Source organism: Temnothorax longispinosus, chromosome 4, assembly GCF_030848805.1.
Source record: "Temnothorax longispinosus isolate EJ_2023e chromosome 4, Tlon_JGU_v1, whole genome shotgun sequence".
Taxonomy (NCBI): domain Eukaryota; kingdom Metazoa; phylum Arthropoda; class Insecta; order Hymenoptera; family Formicidae; genus Temnothorax; species Temnothorax longispinosus.
Window position 1 is genome coordinate 15761583 of NC_092361.1, and position 26855 is coordinate 15788437.

The following is a 26855-nucleotide window of genomic DNA, read 5'->3' on the forward strand; positions in this document are numbered from 1 at the left end:
AAACTCCTAAGAACAATGGAAAGACTTATGTATACATATACACGGAATCGGTGTAATAATAATAATAATAATAATAATGATAAAATAGTAATAATAATAATAATAGTAATAATAATAATAATATGTTATTCACCATCTATACATTGCACATGCTTTTATAGTTATAAATCTTACATTACTTAACTTTCTATAAATTATTGCATTCATGTTTACTCATTATACTCTTTATGATTCTTACATTCTACGCTTCTTATTTTCATACCCTATCTTTTCATACATCCTTGCGTATTCGCATGCTACATTGATATTCCTCCTCAGCATTTTTTCGATCACTGTCTACTTCTCGTTCCTTGCCTAGCTCATCTAACCATTTCTTAATTTTTTCCCCAACTCCATCTTTTCCCTGTATCTCTCATTTCCTCGCACTTTCACACCTTCTCCTCTCTTCCATATCGTACGCCTCTCTCTCTCCTGCATATTTCCTTCGTTTCCAATATTTTCGCATCTCATTCTTGCCCACATTGTACCTTATCCTTCCCTTTCACACTTTTTCTCCAATACGTTTACTGTCCTATTTCCTTTTTCCTGTCTTTATACTCCTTACAATATCGTGATTTATTTATTCTATTTCATTTTTCCCTGTATCTCCTGTCTAATTAGTCTAATTTAACTATTTACTACTCTTATTATTTTCCCTTCAATTACTTTTCTTTCTCATCCTTACCTTATTACTTATTACCTTCCATTATTAATTTTAATAAAGGAAGATAATAAGTAATAAGGTAAAGAAAAAGGATCCATTATTTCACCTCTTTCTACCTTCTCGAACGCCCTAACTACCACATATTTTTATCCAATCTGTCAGTTTAATCTTTATTTTAATCCTTTTATCTCCTCCTCTAAACATATTTTCGGCCATCTGCTTTCTTCCATAATCATTATTCTTAATAGATATTTATTCCCTTTAATCCTTGCTTGTATTTTGACATTTTCCCTTCCCGCTTCCATTTACCAAATATATGCAGGTGTGTGTGTGTGTTCCTATTCAATCCCATGTTCATTTTCATATACCTACTTTGTATTCTTTCTCTGCTTCCTCCCATCTTTTCCAACTTCAGATCTCTGCCGCATATAACAGTAGACCTGATCTGTCAATAGTGTTCATTTTGTACATTCCTCTTTACAAAGTATTTAATTTTGTTCTTATTATTAATAAGCCCTAGGTTGCATTTATCGCTTTTTGACATTTCTCTGTTTGTGCTAACACATGTCTCCTAAATGTATTTTTGTCATAAACCAGAAACTCAAATGCTTATAACTGTACCTGCAATTGATATCATACCGAATAATCTTTTAATGCGATAGATAGACAATTAAAAAATTTTAAAAAGCAAGGCTTTGGCGCCAATTAAGAGACCATTTCTTATTTTGAATTATTTGATTTTAAAAGGTTTTTCCCTTTTCAAAAATTTCATTAAAAATTTCTCGACAGGTATAAATGCTTAATTAAGTTATCGTTAATAATCGACCTCAAATTGAAAAGGACCTTTAAAACTTATCGCTAAAGGACCGCTAAAGCTTATCGTTGTTATAAAGAGATCACACTCGATCGATGGTGAAGGTTGCATGGTATCACGATGGTGAAGGTTAATTGTTGCAGTTTTTGTAAATTCCTCAATTAAATTGTATCGAATGTACGAAGTCTGTTCAAAAAGTTCTCGAACTTTTTTATAATTTTTTATAATTTACTTACAACTTATTCAGCCATATTTCCTTCGAAATATGTTCTTTCTCGATTGATACATCACTCCCAGCGCTGTTTCACTTCTAGAAGCGGTCCTGGTACGCACTTTTCGGGATCGCGCGTAAGTCCGTCTGCAAATTTTCCTTGATACCTTCAAGTGTCGAATTCTTTGTCCTTTCAACGTGGATTTCGTTTTGAAAAAAGAAAAAGTTCGTGAAGGCCAGGTCGAGAAAATGTCAGGAGAAAAAGACCTGAACTGTATAAGACATTTCATATGGTTCCTTCAACACGATAAACATGCTCGTGCACGCATCGCTGCTGATTCGTCACTTCTGCACTAAAACAAAGATGATTGTGCTTCCTCAGTCTCCCTCTTTTCACGACCTGGCCCTCGTGAACTTTTTTCTTTTTCCAAAATTGAAATTTGTAAGCATACCCCTAAAAATTGAAGTTTGAGAACTTTTTGAACAGACCTTGTACATCATGATAGTAAATATTAAAAGGCTTTTAAAAATTCCTTTGAGAAAACATCACAAAATATGAACAGAAAACGATAAAATTAGAATCCGAAATTAAATTGTTAGATTATAATTAGCAATAAAAGTACATAAAGATATCATTATTTATTGGACGTTAAATAATTTTTTATATACAAAATACATTTTATTTTAAACTAAAGACGATATTCTTTATTTAGAGAGAATGCTGAACAGCTCAGACTGCTAGAGCTTAGAGCAGTCGCCGGTCAAGCAAAAGATTTAGGTTTAATTGTCAGACTTGCTACGTCGCATATATGATTAGGAATTTTGTAAGAAAATATTCGACTGAAATAGAACCAAAATGTCTGAAACATGAACTTAATCCTGAACGGTTAACCAGAGATAAGCAAATCCTGGTATATTGAATTGTCCCTTGGAAAGCAGAAATTTCCAGACAGTAACGATAAATAAGGTTTAAACGGGATAATTACATAGCTCTGTATTAGAGCGACTCATAGTTGGAGAGTCCCGAATCATCGACCTTCATTTCATTGTAGTCGCCGCATGTGCCTTTACTATAACAGCAGCCTGACACCACACTAATTAGCCGCGCGCAGACAAACGCACTTCTCGCTCCGACTAAGTTTATAAACAAATTCAGCAAAAGTATTCATTGCCTTCGTCAGTCAATCGACCCTCTCATCAAGAGTCGAATTGGACATATATGCATGTATCGGTTTTGTAAAAGAATAATTGGAGAATTAAAGGATATAAGAAAAGGTATGAGGTGAGTGGATACCAATGCCAGGAATTTGTTTCATTCTATAAAACTAAGTGTACGAATTGTAAGATTTAAAACAAGCTCAATTCTCCAAAGTAGAGATTATTGCATAAAAATTGCAATTGTAACGAAATCAAAAGAAGCCATGGCTTTTCAGAAACTGTAGCATTTGTAAGAATAGCATAATACATTCTTTACTCTTGCTTCGATAATTTAAAATCACAAATCAGTGCATATAATTGTGTGTATTAATGTTATATTTAATATTATCGCTTACAATACAAAGAATTTTAACGGCAGTATTCATAATCGTTTTACATATCCTCGGTATCGCTGTCCGAATCTTCCGCCATTGCCTGCCGTGCCTTCGTTTCGGCCTCAGTTTTTAGATCAGCCGGCACACGTTCATGCCTCCCATTAGTATGTGCACCAACCCAACTCATTTCCAATTCGAATTGTTTATCCTTCAGCTCGTCGTGGACAAGGTAAATGATACGCGCAGCTTCCTTAACCAAATCTTTACACGTCATCTCTGGTAACTTCAATTTTTCAATTTCCGTCTTTGCCGACTGTTTCGCTTTACCTAGGACAATATAACCACAGAATATATAAATTTCCGTCTATACTTTCCAATTTCTTTTACTACAGATATTTCACTTACCCACTGCGCAACCGTAATAACCATACGATACTCCCGATGGGTCGATCATATACAACGCTGGACCGTCTGTCTCGTAAGCACTGAGCAGGATGGAACAACCGTACGGACGTACCGCGGAATACAAAGTGTATGCGTGCATGTACATGGATACTCTTTCGTTCAAATACTTCAATGGAATACCGACTCCGTACTGTGCCTTGTAACTAGCAGCCTCTGACCTCGCGGTCTCCGCGATCTGTCTCGCGTCAGATATTATGCCAGATACCGCCATACCAACGTGCTGATCTATGTTAAATATCCGTTTATTAGCACCCGCCTCATAGAGCTTCGACGTTACTATCTTCTCGACGGCAAACACCACGCCATCCTTTCCTCGCAGCCCAATAACCGTCCTGCAACAAGAATATAATCACACACATAAAATGTAAAGCATACGCGTGTATTCTTCCTCATTAATATTTTAGGTATTCTACACGTCGCATTGATTTCCGCTATAACGTTGTTATACGCGAGTACTGCTTCGATCGATTTTATGTGAGAGTCCACGAAGGACAAAACTTACCCTCCATTTTCCACAGCTTTCTGAGCGTATTCCACTTGAAACACACGTCCGTCTGGCGAAAATTGCGAGGCGGACAGATCGTACTGGAACGAAAGTCAGGTTAGGATCTCGAGCGTCAAGCGTGTCAACGCCACATTTCGCAATCGCGTATCGAGCAACGTGCGGCATACTCACTCCTGTGCCAATAGAACTCATCTCTCAAAAGGTACTGTATCGGAAGCGACGATTAGCAGCCGAAATACGAAAAAATTGTTTACGCGTCCGTCTCGACGTGACCAGGCGAAAATCAAACAAGTCAGCAGTGTCAACACTTGCGCCAATCTGCGGTCAGCGGTGGTGACTGGCTATCGCGACTGTCAGAATAGGTTAGGCTAGGCTGGTTAGGCAGCGGCGCGCTCTCAGCGTCGTCTGGTGACAAAAAGTACAAGCAAATGTACGAGATCCATACGAGATGTGCTCGGCGCAATAATTAACGAATGATTTCGTCTTCATCGAAGTTCGTCAAAGTTATCAATATCGTGACACAAGTCATTTCCTTTGTGTAGTAAGTAAGATTTTCCATCAAATCTAACCGTAGTTTCTTTCGTGGCATTGCTATCTCTGTTTTGCCAGGGAGGCAAGAATTTAAGCTACCAGAAATGAATGCGATGTTAATTGCAAATACAACTCCGGTTATTCGCGCGATAAAAATGGAGTTCTTCTTTTTTTCGTTTGCGTTGATTATATTTGACTCGTTTAAATTGAAATTGTGAGAGTCATTTGAATGAGGCTATTTGAGTCTTAAGTGGTTATTATATTCCAGTGTAATTTGAAAGTTCGAATTAATATCCCCAGATAACAGGATGACGTCTAAAAGACATATTAAGACGTTTTTAGACGTTATTAATACGTCATTTAATGTCACTCTGCTACCTAGGTCCTAGTAGGATATAGCAACACCGAGTATGTAAGCAATTAAAGGAGGGACAGAGAGAGAGAGAGAGAGAGAGAGAATATTTAACAAATAAATACATGTACTATATATTATTATATTGTATAATAAAATGTCAGATTCTCGGGAAAAAATTAAAAGTTTTAACAGTTGAAAGTTTAATCTTTAAATCATGTGACAATTTTTTATGACAATTGTACATATATACATGTTATTTGTAAATAATTTTTCTATCTTCTATTATATATGCGCCCAGATAGCTAAGCCTGCGAAGACAGATTCTAGGGCCGCAGAGCCTACAGTAAATTTCTGATGTCAGTAATTAGGTAACAAAAATTACACACAGAAGATGCTTTATCAGACGATGTCAAATTGTTATCAGTCTACTCATATTACCTATCAGCAGGTTCTGTCGACAGAACACGAGCTTAATTTTGATGTGGGATTTTGATTTCAATTCAATTCAAATTTGCTGCCAATCTGCGCATGCTGCTAATTTTGTTTACTGGGTGCATATGTAGTCATGTAGTCACATTAAATTATGTGTTCTCATATGCAAATTAGAAGCCATTTCCATGCTGACACCACATTGATTTAATTACATTCTGCATGTCGTTAATTATGGAGAAATATTCGAATATAATTGATAATTGATCATTCTATTTCATTATTTCCTATTGAATATTCAACACATTGCAGTAGCGTTAAATAGTAATTTAAATTAATAATGAAAATATATATATTTGTAGCATGTAACAATTGAAAAATTATAAGTTTTTTTAATACGTTATTGTTCGAAAAACAGTATTCTTTTTTAAACATATTTTTTTAGAAGTTTACGTTTAGAATAATGATTTAAGACGCGCGAAAGAGATTATATAATAACTTTCCGGATTTCATATTTTCTGTATAAAACCAAGGTTATAAAAAATACAATTTATAACTCTAAAAATAATCTTTATTTTCTCATTAATATAATATTCTTGCTATTTTTCGTAAATTATCCCGTTATTAGATAATTACTATTCCAATTTAATAAATAATAAAATAATTTCTGCGAAAATTAATAATTTTAAAAAATATATAAGATATAAGATAAAATATTGTTTTTTTAAAACATCATTCTTATGCATGTGCGATTTTTATGGCTTAACCTAAGAAAATAAAACAGAATTACGAAATGTTTGATAAATACGACATTTGCCTTATCGTTTTTCGCTTTGCAAGAAATTATTTATATTCTCTTTCTTGCAGCTGTACTCCGGAGGACAATGCTCAATAGTGCCGTATTCAATCGCCTTCCGAAACTCTTCCATTGTTTTCTCATAGCTGAGCTCTGCAGGTAAGCTCCTGCGGAAATGCAAATTTTTTCTTGACAATATTCGTTGTTTTGTTTTCGCAGTAACGTTGCACATTATTTCCATTTTCTAAGTATGGCTCTTCTTCAAAATAACGTTTAAAGTAAGATATATTAATCACAATTATTTGATCAATTACTATTACTACGTTTACACGAGCGTTACTTCTGTAGTAACTTACGATATATCACTCGTTTACGCGGAATAAATTATCGTAAGTTATTACAAAATCCCGTTTACGTGAAGGAATTATCGTAAGTTACTACAAAAGTAACGCTCGCGTAAACGTATAGTATATGTCAATTTAATTCTAATGAAGGAAGGATTATTCTCGTATTAATAATAAGAGAATAATTATTTTATACGAGAATTATTATCTGATCATACCTAGAGATAATAAAAATAATTAACGAAAGAAAAGGAAGGTACATTCGAATATATATATATATATATATATATATATATATCTGAATAACCCAAGTATTATATAACTTCTGGTCTAGAAAGTGCCTAGCGTTTCTTGATAATGACAGTATGGTGTTTTTGAATACCATAAAAGTGCCGTTTTATACCACAGAATATTTAATCACAGTCTACAATAGGTGTTTTAAGCCTTAAGAAATTGTTCAATCACGGTTGAATTTGAGGAAAATTATTAACTGTGACTGGTCAATTTCTTAGGACTTAGGGCTTAAAACACCTATTATCGTAGACTTAATTTATTTAAATGCCCTATTTTCTAGAATTTTTTCTTTAACCATTTCGTATACGTACTGTGGTATCAACTTCATTGTTTGCAAGAGCATTTCTGCCGCGCCGAGATACTCTCTCGCAATGTGTGGCTCTTCGCAAGCTGCTCTGTACAAACAGGTGTCACCAATCAGATATCCAAGCGCTAATGCAAGCTCACCTTCCGACACGATATTTTCTGAAATTAGTAAAAACGATCATAAGTAAAAAAAGATTATAATCTTCGTGATTTTTTTCTGCGCATATTGACCGAGCTTTTATTCCAGAGGATAGAGAGACATTGATATTGCATGCAATGTAGTCAATTATTGTTAATCCAATTAGCATGATATAACAAAAAGCGTGTTCGAATGAATATTAACGGTTTTATATTTCGAGATTACCATCCTCTAATTCACGTCCCTTGTAACCATGATGTCCTATATAGCCGGCACCAAACACAACCGCTTTAAGCACCAAAAGTAGCAGCAAGTTCGAGAGATTTAAATTCAGCACCTGCAACATCGCGATTAACTTTTAATTTAGTTTTGGATAGTTTAACATTCAGCGTTAAATGTCCTCGTAAGACGTAGCTTTTTTTTTAAATGAATGGCATACAAGTATAAAATCCATCTTAAATTATTCGCAGAATACACCATTGTATTGCACATCTGCACTTCTAAACTTCAGTTTATTAAATACTCGTTTAATAAATTATCTCAAATAAATAAAATAATACTGACACATTATTGCCAATTAAACAAATTATTGACACTATTATTGAAGACTTTTCCATTTGTTCTCTAGCATTCAATTGTTTGGAAATGATCATAACGTCGGAATTCCTCATATAATAACATTTAATTTTTATTACCTGACTACTGGTCGTTGATCTTTGTATGAATTCCTTTGCGATATCAGCCAACATGGATCCGGCATAATTTTTATCGTTAGTTCTTTTGTAAGAATCTCGAATGTCGGCAGTATGAGCGCACACGCCGTAGGTTACCAGTGCGACCAATGCAAGCACTCTCGCGTTAACTATCATCTTCTTTGTCGACGACACACGTGTAATCGACAAGCCGTCTTTAACAGAAGATCGTAAATCTTAACAATCACTTAAATTGCAAATATCATTTTCGATTTGTTACGGAAAAGTGTATAGCAATATTTCTTGCGATATTTCTGTCTATTATATCTTATATAGACTGATATCTTTAATTCTCGAGATATATATTTCGTCATTCACAAGTCGAAATACCAAGGAAAATAACGAACTTTTAACACGAACGCGTTTAAGGTCGAAGTAACGTTGCGACCTGCGTGGCAGCGTACTTTTATATTGTGGACGCGCACGTTTTGCTCTCCCGACAAAGCGTAAAGTCGCCCGGTTTATCCGCGTCCATCTGAGCACGAAGCCAGCTAACTGTCATCTTCTGATTTTCTCCATTGTGACGGTAGACCACGCAATCGTTAATGACACTCATTAACCGCTCTCCAGGCTCTTTGTCGTATACTCTCCGCGCGCACTTTCCTCGCGGGTTGACGGAAATAAGCGGTGAAAGCTCATCACTCGCGCAAACTTTTACCCGAATAAAATGCCCGACGGATGGAAATAGGCGATGCACCTGTGTAAATTCGTTCGAGTGTTTGATCTGCTCGACGGCCCCTTTGTTTCGGACAAACGTTATTGGACCTTTTTTCGCGGGGAGAAAACTCACGCGATGCTGTTTCACGGAAATATATTTTACAGCGTTCTCGCGAAACACCACTGTTACAAATTCTCAAAGTAAAAACATTGAAATGTTTGTTAAAATATCAAAAATTAAAAGCACCGCTCGCAATTGTTGATATATTTCTCCATCACGAAATTTCGGCGATGTAGAACGATGAGACGTAAAATAGTGAGCGGGAGCGACGAAGCGATCCGCCCCGAGGATCGTGCACGTTGAAACTGCGAGTTATCGATCGAACATTTGCGACAGTAGAATTCGCGAGTTTCGTATATTCAGAGAACACCGTTTCGTTATATTCTCGAAACACCCCCACCATGCCACCGTCTTTCCGTCGTAGATAGAATAATAGTTTGTCGAACATTGTAACGTGAACTGTTGCGCGTAATCACAGGGTCTATAGACTCTTTCATGAAATATGCACGCGGCGGTGTGGCACTTTGCTCTGGGTAATTCGTCCGTGGCGGATCAAGTTGCTTAAATATGCACCCGGCCGAGACCGGACAGTCTGGACGGAAAAACAAGCCGGCGAAAAAACGAGGAAAATGTTTTCCCTCAAGCTTCCGCTGCATACTTAATGTGAGATCCGGCTCCTGCACGAGGCCTCATTAATAGTCACCGTTGCGCCCTGCTATTTTCGTTTCGTCACGTCTCATCCCCTCGTCTCTCTTCCTTTCCATGTAATGCGCCTTCCACATCTCTTATTCATCGCGATCGCTTTCTGCGCACGTGCAGAAGTTGTAGAATTTGCATATTACGTCCCGAGGAAACGGTTTTTTTTTTCCACGTGCAATGACACGTTTTAATGCGAGATAAATATTACTTTGATCGCTCGATGGATTTATGTCATACCAGAATAGAATAAAAATTCAAGCTTTGCAGACCGCAAAACACAAATATGATGCAATGAAATGATTTTGTATTTATGTATATGCAACAATGCACAATTGAACAAAAAACACATTAGCATATTAATAAACAAGTATAAACATTCTATTTAAATTCTTTTACCCATGACTCTTTGCAAGAATTGAAAATTAAAGGAGCTGTAGAACAGGGAGGAGATATTTTAGTTTGTATTGCGTATTTGCATGTAATGTGATTGATAATGATTATTTGATTATTTGATTAAATTAGTTCTCTCCGTTTATACATTAAACCGATAAAATGAATTTTACGGTTCATGAAATGTGAAAGGTTTTTTAGATCTCGTTATCACACATTGATTATATAATTAATAGAGTTTATTTAAGTATTAATTTATCAGAGCATTCTTTTACAATCTGTTTCGAAAATATACATTCTCTCTCTGTCATAAATGATATAATTTCATTAAACAATTATCAGACATGGCATGGATTATTACCGTTTCACTCAAAGGCTATTCATTGCATAGATACATGACATGTAAGCCACCGATTTCTTAAGGACCTAAAATCGATATCGATTTTGCATCCTTTGAACTTAAACTCTTTCGAATTAACACATTCTGCTATCAGTGCAATTATATATATAATTCTTTATTAGAAAAAAACTATCAGACATAAACAATTATTTTTTCACAAAATCGAAACAGTATTTAAATTTTTTATAATACAAATTAAGAATGTACGTACGTTTATATTCATACAAAAGAGAAGAATATATAAAATTAAAATAATTAAATATATGTGATATATTGATTTAATATATAAATGTGAAATTAAATTTATTGATCAATTTATTGATCCAAAAGGGAAAAGAAGTAAAATCGATTTGATTGTAAGTTGTAACGATTTATGATTTCATACCTCGCTATAGAGCTCCCGGTTGAAAGAACAGAATCGGCCTGCGGTAATATATAATGGCGACCGAGCTCGACACATGATGATCGTTAGCAATCTCGCTTCGCGCGCTGACAAGTTGTACCAACTGCAGTCATATGCCGCGTATGCTATTTTCGTGCTCTGGAATGTCAGATTTAAAGAATCCCAAGGGAAGCATGAGTCGTAAAACACGTAGCTAACGGCAAAATGTGAGAACGGTTACATTAAATATGGATAATATAATCAGAAGATGCATGATGAATTCTGTGCATGAATTAATCGGAAAACCCCACATATTAATTTTCCTTATAATAAAGCTATTTTCTTTCTTTCACATTGGACATTAGCATTTTGGATATGTGCGTTTAACACATATTATAAATTAAAAGCACGAAAGATCTAATTTATTATCTGTTTGTTAAACACATAGTTTTTGATTTTTCAATTTATATTACACGCACAAACTGAAATTTAATAATAATAATAATAATAATAACTAAAGATCCCATGAGATTCTATAATAATACTACAAAATAATGCATATTTTTGAGAACAATCGATCAATTAATCAATTACATAAACCTCCATGACATCAAAGTTGTTTATCATAATTTTTATATATACATATATACAGGTTTGGAAGAAATAATTAACTAATTATTACATAAAAGAAAAAACATAAATGTTACAAAAAGAAAAACACGTATTTCTCGCTTATTAACGCTTAAGGCATCATGCGTCATGCAGATTGCCTTAACACGAAAGCGTGTACCATAGTTAATGACTACACTATTCTAAAGTATAATCATTGTCGTAACGAAGCAAATAGGATCGCTTTCTAAGATAATGTTCAGCACTAGAGAATTCTAATGTCTAATTCGTGAATTTATAATAAATTAACAACATATTTTATTGCTTGAGTAACAATATTATTTATCGATACAGAATAGATCTTATATTGTCATATTGTTCTTGGAAATATGATCTAAAATATATATGTAATTTCGACAATATGATGCCGATATATCGAAATATCGGGATTTATGTCGATAAATTAATCAATAAGTTACTAGTGTACTACTATAGTTCATATTTGTCTGAAAATTGAATCTTGTTCTTAAAAATGTGATCCAACATATTTAACGTAGTTTCGGTATTGTGGTATCGATAAATCAAAATTTTGGGATTTACGTCGATAAAGAAATTAATAAATTATCAGCATTTGTATTTATCTGAAAATTGAATCTTATTCTTGGAAATATGATCCAAGACATACGTAGTTTTGGCAATATTGATAGATCGAAGTATCGGATTTTAAATCAATAGATTAATCAATAAATTACCAGTTCATATTTGTCTGAAGATTGAATCTTGTTCTTGGAAATATGATCCAAATAATACCAGTTTTGACAATATTGGTATTGATATATCAAAATATCGGTTTTTAAATTAATAGATCAATCAATAAATTCATATTTGTCTAAAAATTGAATGTTATTCTTGGAAATATGATCCAAGCTATACGTAGTTTTGGCAATATTGATCGAAGTATCGGATTTCAAATCAATAGATTAATCAATAAATTACCAGTTCATATTTGTCTGAAAATTGAATCTTGTTCTTGGAAATATGATTCAAATAATACGCAGTTTTGACAATATTGGTATTGATATATCAAAATATCGGTTTTTAAATTAATAGATCAATCAATAAGTTCATATTTGTCTGAAAATTGAATCTTATTCTTGGAAATATGATCCAAGCTATACGTAATTTTGGCAATTTGGTATTGATATATCAAAATATTGGGATTTACATCAACAAATTAATCAATAAGTTATTAATGTTTATCGTATTACCTCGATAAGTAGTTTTTCACCGATGTAACAGTACAGGTACAATTGCAGCAACACGTAAACCACATAGCACGACAGGAAAATGAATTTGAAGATGAATACTTTGTCCATTTTACCCATTATTGACTACAAAACAACGAGAAATGAACGACAGGCCGATTTATCTTCTTCTTCTTTTCTCTTTATTTATTTTAAAGAGACATAAACTATAGACTACGTTTACACAGCCCGATTTACGTCATTTACATCGATGTTATAACTTTAACGTAAATCGAGCTGTATAAACGTAGTCTATATCTGTCATTTTTTCGTAGCTCACCATAAACGCCTGCAAACACTGAAAACAAAGTTGCATCGAGCATCCCAACATTTGGATCAAAAGCATCATGTTGAAAGAGTCTTCGATCGTTTCTGCAAATCTTATGAAAAAACGTCACTATCAAAACAAACATTCCTTATAAAAATCTTTTTGTAAATCACGTTTGTGCTTTCAACGATTTATGTTTTCGTAGCATTTCTATATAAAATCTCTTAAAATAATTTAACATTTGCTTATTGTGCTTTGCACTGTGTATTTACTGAAGCAAAATATCAGAAATAAGATAATTATAGCCGAAAATGTCGAGCTCTAATCCCTCGATATATATCGCGAGATAAATAATCCCTCACTATGATCCTTCTGCATTGCTTCTCGCTTGGCCGACCTCACCTGTTGAGATATTCGTGTTTTCTCACGATCTTTCCCAGCTTCGTCCGGAAATCCGCCTTTGTGTAGGTGCACAGATTTGTCAGCTCGCGACGCAAATTCGAAAGCTGGCCGCATACGTGGAGCACTAAGGTGGCAATGAAAGTGTCCACTGCCGTGTAAGTAGTTGCCGCATACATAGTGCCCGCGAATTGGCCGAAAAGGGTCAATTCGTAAGAAGGACTCTTGGTCATGTTGTAAGGGAAGTACGCGCGATAGAATAGTTGGCGACCGGTTTGTCGGATTACCACGTATCGAAATGCAACGTAGAATATCACTACGATGTAAGCGAACACGGTGCTTCTTATCGACAGTTTCCTGGTGACGTTCGCTATGTCCAACATCGTCTTGCGGTCTCGTTTATCCACGGTCGCGCTCCAGTCCTTCGTCATGTATGATATAAGCGTCCTTAGGGCTTTTACAGAATGTTAATTGAAGAGATTTATGCCAATCTTACATATTGTACAACTTATTCCGCCGCGTAATCTTGACACAACTTCTCTGTTTCAATAATTTTATTATTTGCATCAATTATACGAAGTATGTTGAAAAAGATTTCGAATTTTGTCTTTATAATTTTTGGAGGTTTACCCAGAGGTTTACTTACAACTTATTCAATCTTCTTCTTCGAAATATGTTCTTTCTCGGTTGATACACCACTCCTAACGCCGTTTTCACTTCTGACTTCTGGAAGCAGTCCTGGCACGCGACCCGTTTCGGGATCACGCATAAGAGTCTGTCTACGAATTTTCCTTGACGTCTTTACACTGAGAAAAAAATGTTTTGGATTTTAGTAAATATTAGTTTGCATACAACTGTGACTCTATTTACTAAAATAAAGAAAATTTTCCTTTTTATTAGTATAAGTGTATTCACTAGGAAAAAAATATACTAATAAAAAGGAAAATTTTCTTTATTTTAATAAATGGAGTCACAGTTGTATGCAAACTAATATTTACTAAAATCCAGAACGCATTTTTTTCTCAGTGTATATAAGTGTTGAATTCTTTCAACACTGGATTTCGTTTTGAAAAAAAAGTTTGCGAGAGTCAGATTCAGAAAATGTCAGAAAAAGGCCTGCGAACTGTAGAAAGACAATTCATGGTTCCTTCACCACGATACGCGCTCGTGTACGCATCGCTGCTGATTCATCATTTCTGCACCAAAACAAAGATGATATTGTGCTTCATCAGCCTTTCTACTTTCACGACCTGGCCCTCGCGCACCTTTTTTTTCTAAAATTGAAATCCACGTTGAAAGACTGAAGATTTGACACAATTGAAAATATCAAGGAAAATTTGCAGACGGACTTGCGTGCGATCTCGAAAAATACGTACCAGGACTGGTTGCAGAAGTGGAAATGGCATTGGAAGTGGTGTATCAGCGAGAAAAAACATATTTCAAAGAAGACAAAACTGAATAAATTGTAAGTAAACCCCCCCAAAATTATAAAGACAAAGTTTGGAATCTTTTTGAACAGACCTCGTTATTATTCGTAAAAATTACTTCAGAGCTGGAGATGCATAAAATACGCTCTAACTACAAGTATGAAGCATGATATTTAATAAGTTATGATGTTTAAACGAATTAGTATTTGTGAGTTATTAGAACAAGTATATTTTATAAACATTTCAATGATTATATTTATTTTAGTATATTTATTGCAAAAAAAAAGAAAAGAAAATTACGACTGCTTGTGTGAGCTAAAAAACTCTGATTATATTTGTCTTGCTAGAAAATTTATAAAAATACTCCATACTTTTGCGATTTTACTGTTGAATTATTATACGCGTTAGATTAATAAAAAAAATTGAGACTAATATTTCTGTCGTATGAAAATTGACATAATGAATATTTACGTCCACCGTTAGACCAAAATATAATGGTCTTCAACAGCGCGATCGTAATCGTTATGTTTCCCATGGACAAGTTTTCTACCACCAAGTCAAAGTCGCCACAAATAAACGGCAAATTGGCCGATTGCGGTACACAGACGAAGCAGAACATCATTAGAACAGGGACTATCGCTTTGTAACTCGAAGGTTGACTGAGACTTCTATGTTCTGGCCAAATGCCCATAAACATCATTGTATAACGGTTCCATCCGTACGCGTACTCCAAATCTGCCTTTTTTAAACAAAGATAAAACGAGAGAAAATTTCTTTCTTCTTTCCGCAATCATATGTGACATTTCATAAAACGCTTTTTTCATTACATTTTTATGAAGCATCACCGTTAGAAAGGAAAAAGTCACGTTAACATACTATAAATGAAGTAACTCTTGTATTAAATAAAGTGAAACTAGCGAATATAAGAATGATAAGTAATTTAATAAATAATTTTCTTCAAAATACACTCTATTTCTCCGAGTAAACTTTAATAATCTAAAAACTAGAGAACACTAGCATTTTTATTTATTTTACGGAATTCTTAAGCATTAAATTTTTTATAAAAAGAATTATGAAGTATTTAGACTCAAACAACTTAGACAAATCTAAACCGACCTCGACTGACATCTCTTGAGGTTTACGCGACGACGATGTCAAAGTAACTGAAAGGACCCCATCTTTTACAAGCGCATGAATGCGAGTCTTGACGACGCATGCTCTTCGAGAATATTGTATGTTATACTATAGGAAGCAAGCTATGCATAACAATACAGTTATCTCCCTCCCCTCCTCCCCCAATATGTAATTGTGCCTCAGTTATTATCAAATCGGAAGACGTATAAGACATTACTAATATATTTAAACATTCTTTTTCAATACAATTCCTGTAACATACAATTTTTTTTTTTTTAATTTTAAACGCTGCGTGTGAAGATAACGATATCAGTAAGAATAAGTAAATATAAGTAAAAATAAGTAAAAATAAATAATAATATAGATATCTATTATTAAGCAAATAAATTTTAGAAAGTCAGATTATATTTTGTGTTTTTGAAAAGCACTTCCATTACTGATTCAAAAAGTTATTTCGGAATCTATTTAAATTGTTGTACAATATGCAATGATTCTTTCATATTTTTGACAACTACCAAAAATAATGATTAAATTTAAATAAAATAGCATATAGGTATGGGTATTAATATCGAGAGAACGAGCTACTCACTTGCAAAGGTTCCCTCTGTCGAAGAAGTTTGCAAGCGAATGGCAACGAAGAACATATGAGGCTCTTATGGTCACTAAATATTAAATATATTCTTTAACTATCGATTGATGTTAAAAATAATATTAAACATTTCGAGAAGTCATACATGTTGTTGCATACATTATTATACATGTAAATGTCTATATTTTTTCTGGTACACATACTTTTACGAAGATTTATCTTTTTTTTTCCTGAAGAAATTAATAATCGCTTGTTAAGAAAGCAATAGGTATTAAAATTTAGAAGAAATAAAAAGAAAAAGCTATTGCAATTTTTATTAACACATTTATTATGCGATTTAATATTTTCTCTCATCTCTAATATTATAATATCGACTAATATAGACATTGATAAAATGCTTTCTTTATTTATTTTAAAAAATATCTATATAAATAAATAAGACAAAAACACTACAATATAATTCAAGAGACATTTTTTGTCTGCAATTTATACGTTTTTGTTCTTTGTTTAGCTGATTATTCGATTTCAATATGTAATCGATATGTAATCGATAAACATTTTTATCTCTGAAAAAGAAATTTCAGGCTAATCAAATTATACGATCTAATAATTAGAATTCTTCTTATGTGCCATCCCTATAAGAGAAAGTGGCTATAATTATACATGTATAAATGAGTTCCTAAATCAATCTTCCGAAAGACCATGTATCAACATCACGTGCATGAAAACATGGAAGACATAACGATTATCAGATGACTCAGGCATTTTTTGTGATATTACTTGTTTCTCCACTTTTTGTCGTCCAGTCGTCCAATATTTCAAGCGTCAAAGCGTGATTTTTTTTAAATATACTTTGTCGTTTACGTTGTAACTCGTTTTATAAGGGAAATTTATGAGTGCATGAAATGTTGCGGTAATTAATTTCATTAATTAAAATGTTAAACACCGCGCCTTTCTCTCTCTCTCTCTCTCTCTCTCTCTCTCTGTTTAATACTAATTAATAAGAATTACTTATTTAGTAATTTTAATTAGCTTTTTAAAATTATCTCACGATTCGTTTAATCTTTTTATCTCAAAATCTAAAAAGCATCTGTCAATTCTTTTGAGCACACTTATAAAATATAATGCAAACAATTTGTTACATATTAAAAATGGAAGTTAAACACTGTATTCTCAGTGCCGTAAATTGGTATTGTATTACTTAACGATAACAGCTGTATAATTATTATAATCATTACATTTTAGTTATCATTAGTTATCCTTTTTGATCGATTATAGTGAGTAATACTAATAATGAGAAATAACCAAGTGAAGTGTTTTCACAATCCAGAATAAAACTAAACATTTGACAGAACAAAGTTCAGCACGCGCACACACACACACACACACACACACACACACACACACACACACACACACACACACACACACGCACACACACACACACACACACACACACACACACACACACACACACACACACATATATATATATATATTAATATTTAATACAGTGATACATCTAGATTCGTATAATAATTTTGATGTGCGGTTATAATTTTCTATACAATAAATATATTTTTTTCTGAATTTACTGATTAATAAAAAACATAACAGATTATTCTTTTAAAAAAATTTGAAAAATTTATTAATGGTTTGAAATAATGTTGGTTAACTTCTTTTACCAGGATTTATATATGCCAAAAACGTCTCAAGAAAAGAACGATTTGAATTTGAAATTTATTTCAATATTTAATAATTATCTATCGCAGTGACGCAACTGTCTTTAAGAGTGAACTGTTTTACGAGGCAATCTTGTGTTCTTTAGCAACATGGATAAAAGTGGCTTAATAAAAACACTTGTTTCCACAAGCAATTATACAAACCAGTTCAAATGTTCATGTCTCTTTACGATTCGCTTCAGTTCACTCTTGAACTCCTCGGACGTTTTTACTCCGCTCGAATCGTTAACGAGATTCTTGAGCCTCCCACGCAAGTTTTGGAATTGGCCGCAGGCGTAGAGTATTAGCATGGAAGTGAAACTGTCGCTATCGGTGTAAGAAACCTAACCGTCGCGCTAAAAGCCGATAGAATCTGGGACACACAAATGAAGTAAAAAATCGGGCTACTGGTTGCGTCGTAGGGAAAATAGGCCGTATAAGGTAAGGGACCAGCTCGATCACTACGTGGAAACCTGAGGATCATCGAGATCCTTAGAATAATGTAATTGGTCACCATAGTCTGCGTCAGTATTGTGCACCAAATGGTCTCCTATCTCTTTCTCACAAGTTTGGCGCTCTTCAGGATAATCGTTCTTTTCTTGAGACGTTTTTGGCATATACAAATCCTGGTAAAAGAAGTTAACCAACACCTTCAAAGCTTCGAGCAAATATTGTATTTTGGATTTTTGAATGGAAATTTATTCAAGCAGAATCAATTATTTTATCACTATAGATATTACACTAACAATTTGGCGATTAGAACGCACGTTTATTAGAATGAAATTTTTGTTTACGAAACGACTATAAAAGATAATTAAGGATATAAATAAGAAGAAAAATGATTGTACTGCCATGATGTCGCTGTTTCATAAAAATAAAAGTTATAGGTAATTCTAAATGCATAATATTCGTAAAAATCGAGGCTTTAAAATGTTCAATTTGTAAGAGATAATGCGACTGATCAAGGAGTTATTTTTCGCTGTTTCTATCATTCTTTACGTTTTGTATCTTTTCTTTGAAGCCGGATGGTGAATGCTTTCATGAAAGCATTTGCGATCGGGATATTGGCAGTTGCCAGATTTTCGGTCATTATATTCACGTTATCTTAAATAAATATCAGATTCACCGATTGTGGTATATACATAAAACCTAGCATGAAGAAACTGTCGTAAAACGACACTGGGAGAGTCCAGTCTTTTGTTTAGGATTTTGTAGTGAATCGGGCTAGGTATCGACGAGATTCAAATTGAATCAATTCCATCCAACCGCGAAATTCAAGTCTATGCAAATTGAATTTTTCATAATAAATCAACAAAGGAAGAAATTAATTCGATCATTATTCGATATTGTCAAGGTACTGAAATTACATGGGAAAAGTATCGTTGCAATTTTGTAAAAATAATTTTATTCTCAACTTTCCGCACTTGTTACACATCCTATTTTATATTACAAAGTGCGTGAAAAGTGGCCCATTATTGCGCGCGCGTCATCTGTGCGACGGATGGCCAATTCCACACACGAATCGAAACAGTGCGGTAATGTTACATTACCGCACTGTTTTGACTCGTGTATGGAATTGGCTATTTGTCGCACAGATGGCGCGCGCGTCATGAGCCACTTTCCACGCACGTGTGATATAAAATAGGGTGTGTAACACGTGTGTTAAGTTGAAAATTGGACGTGCGGGTGATCGCACTCGCCTTCGGCTCGTGCGTCCACTCCGCACCCGTGTCCAATTCTCAACTTCCCGCACTTGTTACACAAATAACTATTATGCCTGATCTACAAGGCTGTAGTAAGCTGTAGTAAGCCTCAAGCCGTAAGAAATTGACCAATTACAGGCGAATGTGAGGAGAATAATCGACTGTGATTAGTCAATTTCTTACATCTTGAGGCTTACTACAGCTTACTACAGCTATTGTAGATCGGGCATTATATCACACGTGCGTGGAAAGTGGCTCATTACGCGCGCGCCATCTGTGCGACAAATAGCCAATTCCATACACGAGTCAAAACAGTGCGGTAATGTAACATTACATCACACGTGCGTAATGTGCCACTTTCCACGCACTTGTAATATAAAATAGGGTGTGTAACACGTGTGTTAAGTTGAAAATTGGACGTGCGGGTGATCGCACGAGCCAGAGGCGAGTCCACTTCGCACGTCCAATTTCCATCTTACAGCACTTGTTACACAAATAACTATTGCTTCTAAAGTTTATAATTACAAAATAGAACACATATATATGTTTCTTAATTATTTTAAACTCTCAGCAAGTTGCACCATATTTCGCAAATTACGTGATAATTCTTTCTAAACAACTTTGCACTTTCTTTTCTAGCATTATAGACTTAGATATGAGTATCTCTGGATGACGATTTTGTTATCTAGTAATTCACTCGAACGCATGAACGCCGCTATCCCTGCGTATCTCAATCATCCGTCGATATTTAACGCATGTCGATGATACAACGACTGAAAGATTTTTGCGGTCGACTTTTTCCCATCTCTTCTCTTAGAATCGCGTATCCTCTGACGCGAAAAATTATCTATCCTTCGTACAAAAGACTCTAGTAAAGCCAGAGAAAGTTACTACTTCGTATCGAACACCTGGCGACATTTCCAAGTCGATTTATGTCAAAAATCTATTGTAACTTCTAATGTAAGTTCTAGTTATTATGAACTGTTAGTATGTTTGATAAGCAAGAATGATTACTTAATTGTTTCACAAAGGCACGTATTATTGCAAAAACAATAAAATTGACAATTTTTATCCTTTAAACATATAATTTGAGAATTTTAAGTCCTTATGATTAATTGCTGTACGGAGGCAAGTAAATAATTAAACTAATAGTTGAATGATAGTTTGATATGCTGCGTAAAAATGTATATTTTTCCAATTCGAAAATTGGATGTTACAGGCAGTGCATATAAACTGTTTATTCCATTATTCAAAAATTGCTATCGTATTAGTTAATTATATAAAATTAATTCGTTATCATCCTTTTAGTATCATTTTCTCTAGTCTCTCATTGTTAGCAACACAGATAAGTATCCCATTGATGTTTTCAGAGCCTGAACAGTACAAAATACAGACAAAATACAGTTTTATATAATCATGATGGATGTCACAAACATACGTAATAAAAATGTACTATATATTATAAAATAGAAAAATAACAAATAATTTAATCCCATTTAATTATTCTAAAAAGGGATTTTTTTATACAAACACTAACACAGACATTAATCGCGTATAGATAAAGTGATATATTTTCTTCTTCTAAATATATCTTACCATTCCGAACATCTGTAACGAAAAGATTCCGAATTTTCCAGCTGTCAACTTAAGTGGTACCGTAGATCGATGTATAATGAACATTAAGTCCTTTGCGTCTTTTGGCGGTATATCGTACCATTTGCATTCAAACACTCCATACGCTATTTTGGTGCTCTAAAAATTACAAAATTTTGCACAGATTTTCTTTTCGTACAGGGAGTCGATCTTGGAGTCGATCATGAATCTGTCGAGAACATTTTTATTTTTCACTTTCCACTGCGAAGAATTTCACATTAATAAATTTACATAAAAAAGTGAAAAGAAATTGTTGCCTTTTGTAATATAGTGCGTATTTAATGATTTACTAGTTCATACACGATTCAACACGAAAGCACATATTATGTTTTGTGAAAGTACCATTGACTTAACTATTTTAATAAATATTATCTCATAAATATTATCTAAATGTTATCTCTCTAACATGTATTCTCGACACATCAAATATTTCACGTAAACCTTTTCACATAAATTTTTAACCAACGATTTGGTTAAAACGTGAAAAAATAGCATAATGTTGCATCCGTATTATCGAAAAAAGTATTGTTTAAAATAGTATGGGTATATAGATAAGATATTGATCTAATAATTTTCACCTCATCATTTAGTTTGGTTACATGGCTTTTAAAATTGTATCTTTCGTGTGAGATCAGGACAAATACGAAGAAAAGTGACATAAATATAATATACAACTTATAAATATTCTAACTGAATGAGTTTATATAATATTATAATGAATAATATTAATACTATCTATATACCTATATAATTCTTGAATCTTCTTTCTGAAATATTAAATGGATTTTAAGTGTTATGCAAATTTTTCATGTTATACGTAGCTTATTATTTTTATTTTTGTTCTTCTCGTTGAAAGTAACCTATCATGTAACAGCCATTTTTAACGACTTAAAGTAAAATTTCCATTTTTTTACAAATTTAACAAAATTTTTTACTTCTCACAATATCACGTTTTCATGTAAGGAGAAAAGATTCATGATCGACGTCCCACCCAGATTGCGTCAATATGTAATATATTTTACCTCCGTCATAAGTCTTTCAGCTGAGTAGCAGTATATATACATATTCGTCAGCACAAGGGCGATGTAAAACGAAAGAAAAATTACTCTGACAACAGGTACTTTCAAGGTATCTGTTATTATCTGGAAAAAATACATTTCAATTGTTGATAAAACAATGCGCAGTACAAATCTAACGCAACGTATTATGTTATTATATGTATAATAAGAAAAGTATAATTAGAAATGTAATATCAATATATTGCATAATATTGCATAATATAATATATAATAGATACAATATATTTATAATTATAATTTAGTTCTTTATAAAATACGCAGGAAAAAAATATAAATGATCCCACTTACCGTGAAAACCTGAAAAGTTATAAAACACATCTGAAAAGTAGCGGCAAACACGTGCACAAATAACACTGAGCTGTAGCAGCCGTCGATTGTCTTAGCGTTCCTTAAAAATTAGTACAAATTATTTATTCGTTATGTGTTTAACGACTTATTACTTGAATATTAATGTATAAATCTTAAAGAAGATTTAGCTTAGAATTTATATTTTAAATCTATTATAGAGTTTATGATTCAATTTGATTCATTGAATCAATGATTTATATTTTTTATATTGTCCATTTCCTTTTTGTGTCGTTTTGTTCATTTTTAAGTCCAATAATTTCAAATTTTTTGTTGCTGTTTAAAAGCAGGATACATTTTTAAAAAGAAAAAATTAACCAACAAATATTTTTATATAATTATGTGTTGTATATATTTTTTCTTTATTTCTTATCATGTGAAAGAGAGAGAAAGTAAGACTTTATTTTCAAATTTATTTAAAAAATAATCTGTTATCAAAGAATGCTTAAATGCTTTACACTACCAAGTAAATAGTGCGGAATTTCTTCGACGTACCTGATGAGATGCTCGTGTCGTACAACGATCGCAATTAAACCTTCTTTAAATCTCGACGAAGATATAGATTTACTGGCTAATTCATTAACCAGATTGTCAAGTGTCGTCCGCAGATTTATCAGTTGCGCGCACACATGTAGCACGAGTATCGAGACAAAGCTGTCGACGGAGTAGTTAGCGAGAACTGAATATGTGCCGCCGGATAGTTGAATAAAATAGAGGATTTCGTAAATCGGACTTCTTTGGATATTTTCGAGCCGATAAACGAGATGCCGTCGAGGTTGGTGTATAGTTTTAAAGAATCTTATCAAATGGAAAGAAAGGTAAAATATAATCGTGCCCACTGCGGCCATGCAACATCTGAAGGATAAGCTTCTGCCACGTCTCGCAATCTTCAACATGGTATTTCGTTCCCAATTGTTCGTCGAAGTCATCCAATCGGACATGATCGATGCCACCAGCGGCCGCAGTGCTTCGAATACAACGTATCGATGTACCGAAAATTAAAGCAAACAAATTTCTTTATAAAAAGACTATTGAATCCGATCATTTTGTGCTTAAGTAATGGAGATATAACTTTGACATTTTATATCATGGACGATACAAATAAATCTACACAATATTCATATTGTCGCGAAAAGTAAACTCACTTTCGCCGTGATACCAGGTAACGACCAATTTGCATGCTGCCAAGAAACTGAAATTCGCGGAGGCAAAATTTTCCACCATCCGAGACACGTCACCCCAAGCGCGGATCACATTCATCATTTGAGGCGCGGATACGTATAGGAACACAGTACACGTAACAATAATGAATCTTATGCTTGGTCGACGAAACTCACTCAAAGGGATATCGGGATCGGGCCATATGCCAAACAACCACAGCCATTTGCGACTTAGAGTAAACGCGTAATTCAAATCTAATAAAATCAAATTTTAGAACAAATATCATTGTTTAATGTTAACTTAGAATAGATATTAACTTGTTATGTTGCTTTCTAACATTTTTTGATAAAAGTATTTACTCTTATTAGCTAATTTAGAAGTTATTTAACTTTTTGTATCCACTTGTAGCACTCATAGAAGAGAGAGAAAGGATTCACACTTTATTTATATTATTTCTTGTATAATTTGTAATAGATAATTGTAGAATGTAGCTAACACTTCTCTAGACTTATGAACATAGCAACGAATATTAAAACGATAAATAATAGGCAAACTGGACAAATAATACATATAATTTTACAAACAAAAAACGATTTATGCGCAACTATTTGCTTTATGCACCATGATTAACTTCACCACTCAAAAACACTAAATTTATATGTCGAAAACGAAACGTAACAACGTATAAAGTTTTATTCCTATTCTCGCAAGCTTTCATGGACCAAAATTCTAAACTTTTATAAGAGGTCTATGTATAGACTCTTTGCAAAAAACAATGATTCTTTTTTGCGAGTTTTTGCAACAAATTATTAAAATATTTTTTTTTGTTAATAAGCCACCGTTAGTTTTGAAGAGTTTGTGCTTACTTTCTTATTAAATATGTAAATATAAATACGTTTAATAACATATTTCATGCCAAACTGGATATAAGTTACTTCAAAAGAATAAATATTTTTTATAATGTTAATAAAATAAAAATAAAATAATATGCGATAGAGCAGTAGAATTAGAATAAAATTAAGAAAATATTGAAAACTAAACATAATTATCAATAATAATATCATTCATACATGAAATAAATTATTTGGTAATACAAGCTTTTCATTAACTTAATTGTTATCGCACAAATAGTAATTTAATAATAATTAAACTTTTCGAAAGTTTTAAAATCAGAACGAAAATCAGAATAATCAGAACGAAAAGTTTTTATTAATGCTTGTATGATTGAAAACTTGATTTTTATATGCTGTACTATATTACACAACTATTTTGTACAATGAGATTATATTTTTAAAGAATATCACAGTGCAAACATTTTTGCTATTTTTCTTCCAAGATATATTCTACCTTTATTGACATTCATTGATGTTCACGGCGCGAAAAGTATCGTTTAACTGAATCGTTCTTCACGATTGTACCAAACCATTGTGAGTTTGCGCTTGCTCAGTGTACAAAGGATTCAACCGCTATCTGTGAGTATCTTCATAAACCCTTTTGTGTATAGTAATCGGTAGTAACACGAGTAGCATGTACATTACTGATAATAGACGAATATTATAAATGTTTTTTTTTAATATTATCTGTTTGATTAAAAAGTTCAGTTATGATGTTGCCAAAAAGTCGTAAATAATTCATTTTGTTGCACAAAAACATGTATTTGTTCAGCAAAAATTATATATATGTAATTTTTGCTGAACAAATACATGTTTTTGTGCAACAAAATAAATTATTTACGACTTTTTGGCAACGTCATAACTGAACTTTTTAATCAAAAAGATAATATTAAAAAAAAAAAAACATTTATAACATTCGTCTATTATCAGTAATGTACATGTAATGTATTTTTAATCTATATAGATGGTGGAAACATCAATGGGATACCTATCTGCATTGTCTGAATAACAGTTTAGAGAAAATAATGCTGGAATAATCTAAATTAATTGTGCGTACTTGATTATACTATTTATTTTCTATATACTTTAACTCTTTGTTAACAGATTCTACCTGTTTGTTTATATATATAAGTATATAGAAAATAAATAGTATAATCAAGTACGCACAATTAATTTAGATTATTCCAGCATTATTTTCTCTAAACTGTTATTCAGACAATGCAGATAGGTATCCCATTGATGTTTTCACCGTCTATATAGATTAAAAATAAAAATATATATTAACGTAATGTATTAACGCGAAAAGACATTGTTACTAAAAAATTAAAATATTTCAAAAAAATTAAAATATTTAATATATATTGAATTTTTTTGTTGCATAAGTTATATGAAAAACGAAACAAATCATCTCACTTACCGTCAAAACTTGAAAATACAGCTGAAAGATAGCGTTTGACATATACACAATAATACTGCACTAAAACTGTCTTCGCATTTCTTGAAAAAACATGCATTTTTCGACTATTCGATTATATTATAATTTTATTATTTTAACATTTGAATTTATTTAATCACTTATAATTACTTTTTTGCATTTTTATTAAATCAGAACTTACGCCATCAAATGCGAAAAGAAAGTTGAGCTTATTTAATATAAATATACACGGAAAGGACGATTTTGTTGAAATAAACGGTTTTGTTACACATAAAAATTAGGCCAGATGCAGATTTGAAAATAATTGTTGGACCATCAAAATAATTATATAGAACACCAAGTATGATGATGTGCTGCAAAAAGTGTTCAC

At 32.9% G+C, this 26855-nt stretch overlaps 3 protein-coding genes across 5 annotated transcripts; all 3 read right to left on the reverse strand.

The window, feature by feature from the left end:
* Positions 1-108: 108 nt before the first annotated feature.
* Positions 109-4545, reverse strand: Prosalpha7 (proteasome alpha7 subunit). Its single transcript, XM_071775905.1, has 4 exons — positions 4402-4545; positions 4228-4310; positions 3666-4057; positions 109-3587 (listed from the first exon to the last, which is right to left on the reverse strand). Exons 1-4 carry the CDS (start codon positions 4420-4422, stop codon positions 3319-3321), a joined length of 765 nt encoding a protein of 254 aa, XP_071632006.1. The 5' UTR covers positions 4423-4545; the 3' UTR covers positions 109-3318.
* LOC139811606 (uncharacterized) lies at positions 4501-9223 on the reverse strand. 3 transcript variants are annotated; one of them, XM_071775906.1, is made up of 5 exons: positions 8120-9216; positions 7650-7761; positions 7291-7444; positions 6363-6508; positions 4501-4635 (listed from the first exon to the last, which is right to left on the reverse strand). In XM_071775906.1, exons 1-4 carry the CDS (start codon positions 8291-8293, stop codon positions 6364-6366), a joined length of 585 nt encoding a protein of 194 aa, XP_071632007.1. In that variant the 5' UTR covers positions 8294-9216; the 3' UTR covers positions 4501-4635; position 6363. The 3 variants fall into 3 exon arrangements, with proteins under 3 accessions (XP_071632007.1, XP_071632009.1, XP_071632008.1); XM_071775908.1 differs by lacking the exon at positions 4501-4635 and having other exon boundaries at positions 6095-6508; positions 8120-8331; positions 9081-9223; XM_071775907.1 differs by lacking the exon at positions 4501-4635 and having other exon boundaries at positions 6095-6508; positions 8120-8331; positions 8581-9215.
* An 814-nt stretch (positions 9224-10037) lies between these two features.
* On the reverse strand, positions 10038-25739 carry LOC139812124 (uncharacterized). Its single transcript, XM_071776746.1, has 13 exons — positions 25505-25739; positions 24142-24411; positions 23492-23963; positions 22940-23039; positions 22595-22714; positions 21516-21671; positions 15889-16014; positions 15244-15511; positions 13349-13799; positions 12959-13058; positions 12643-12765; positions 10769-10924; positions 10038-10409 (listed from the first exon to the last, which is right to left on the reverse strand). Exons 1-13 carry the CDS (start codon positions 25518-25520, stop codon positions 10353-10355), a joined length of 2415 nt encoding a protein of 804 aa, XP_071632847.1. The 5' UTR covers positions 25521-25739; the 3' UTR covers positions 10038-10352.
* Between the last annotated feature and the right edge of the window lie 1116 nt (positions 25740-26855).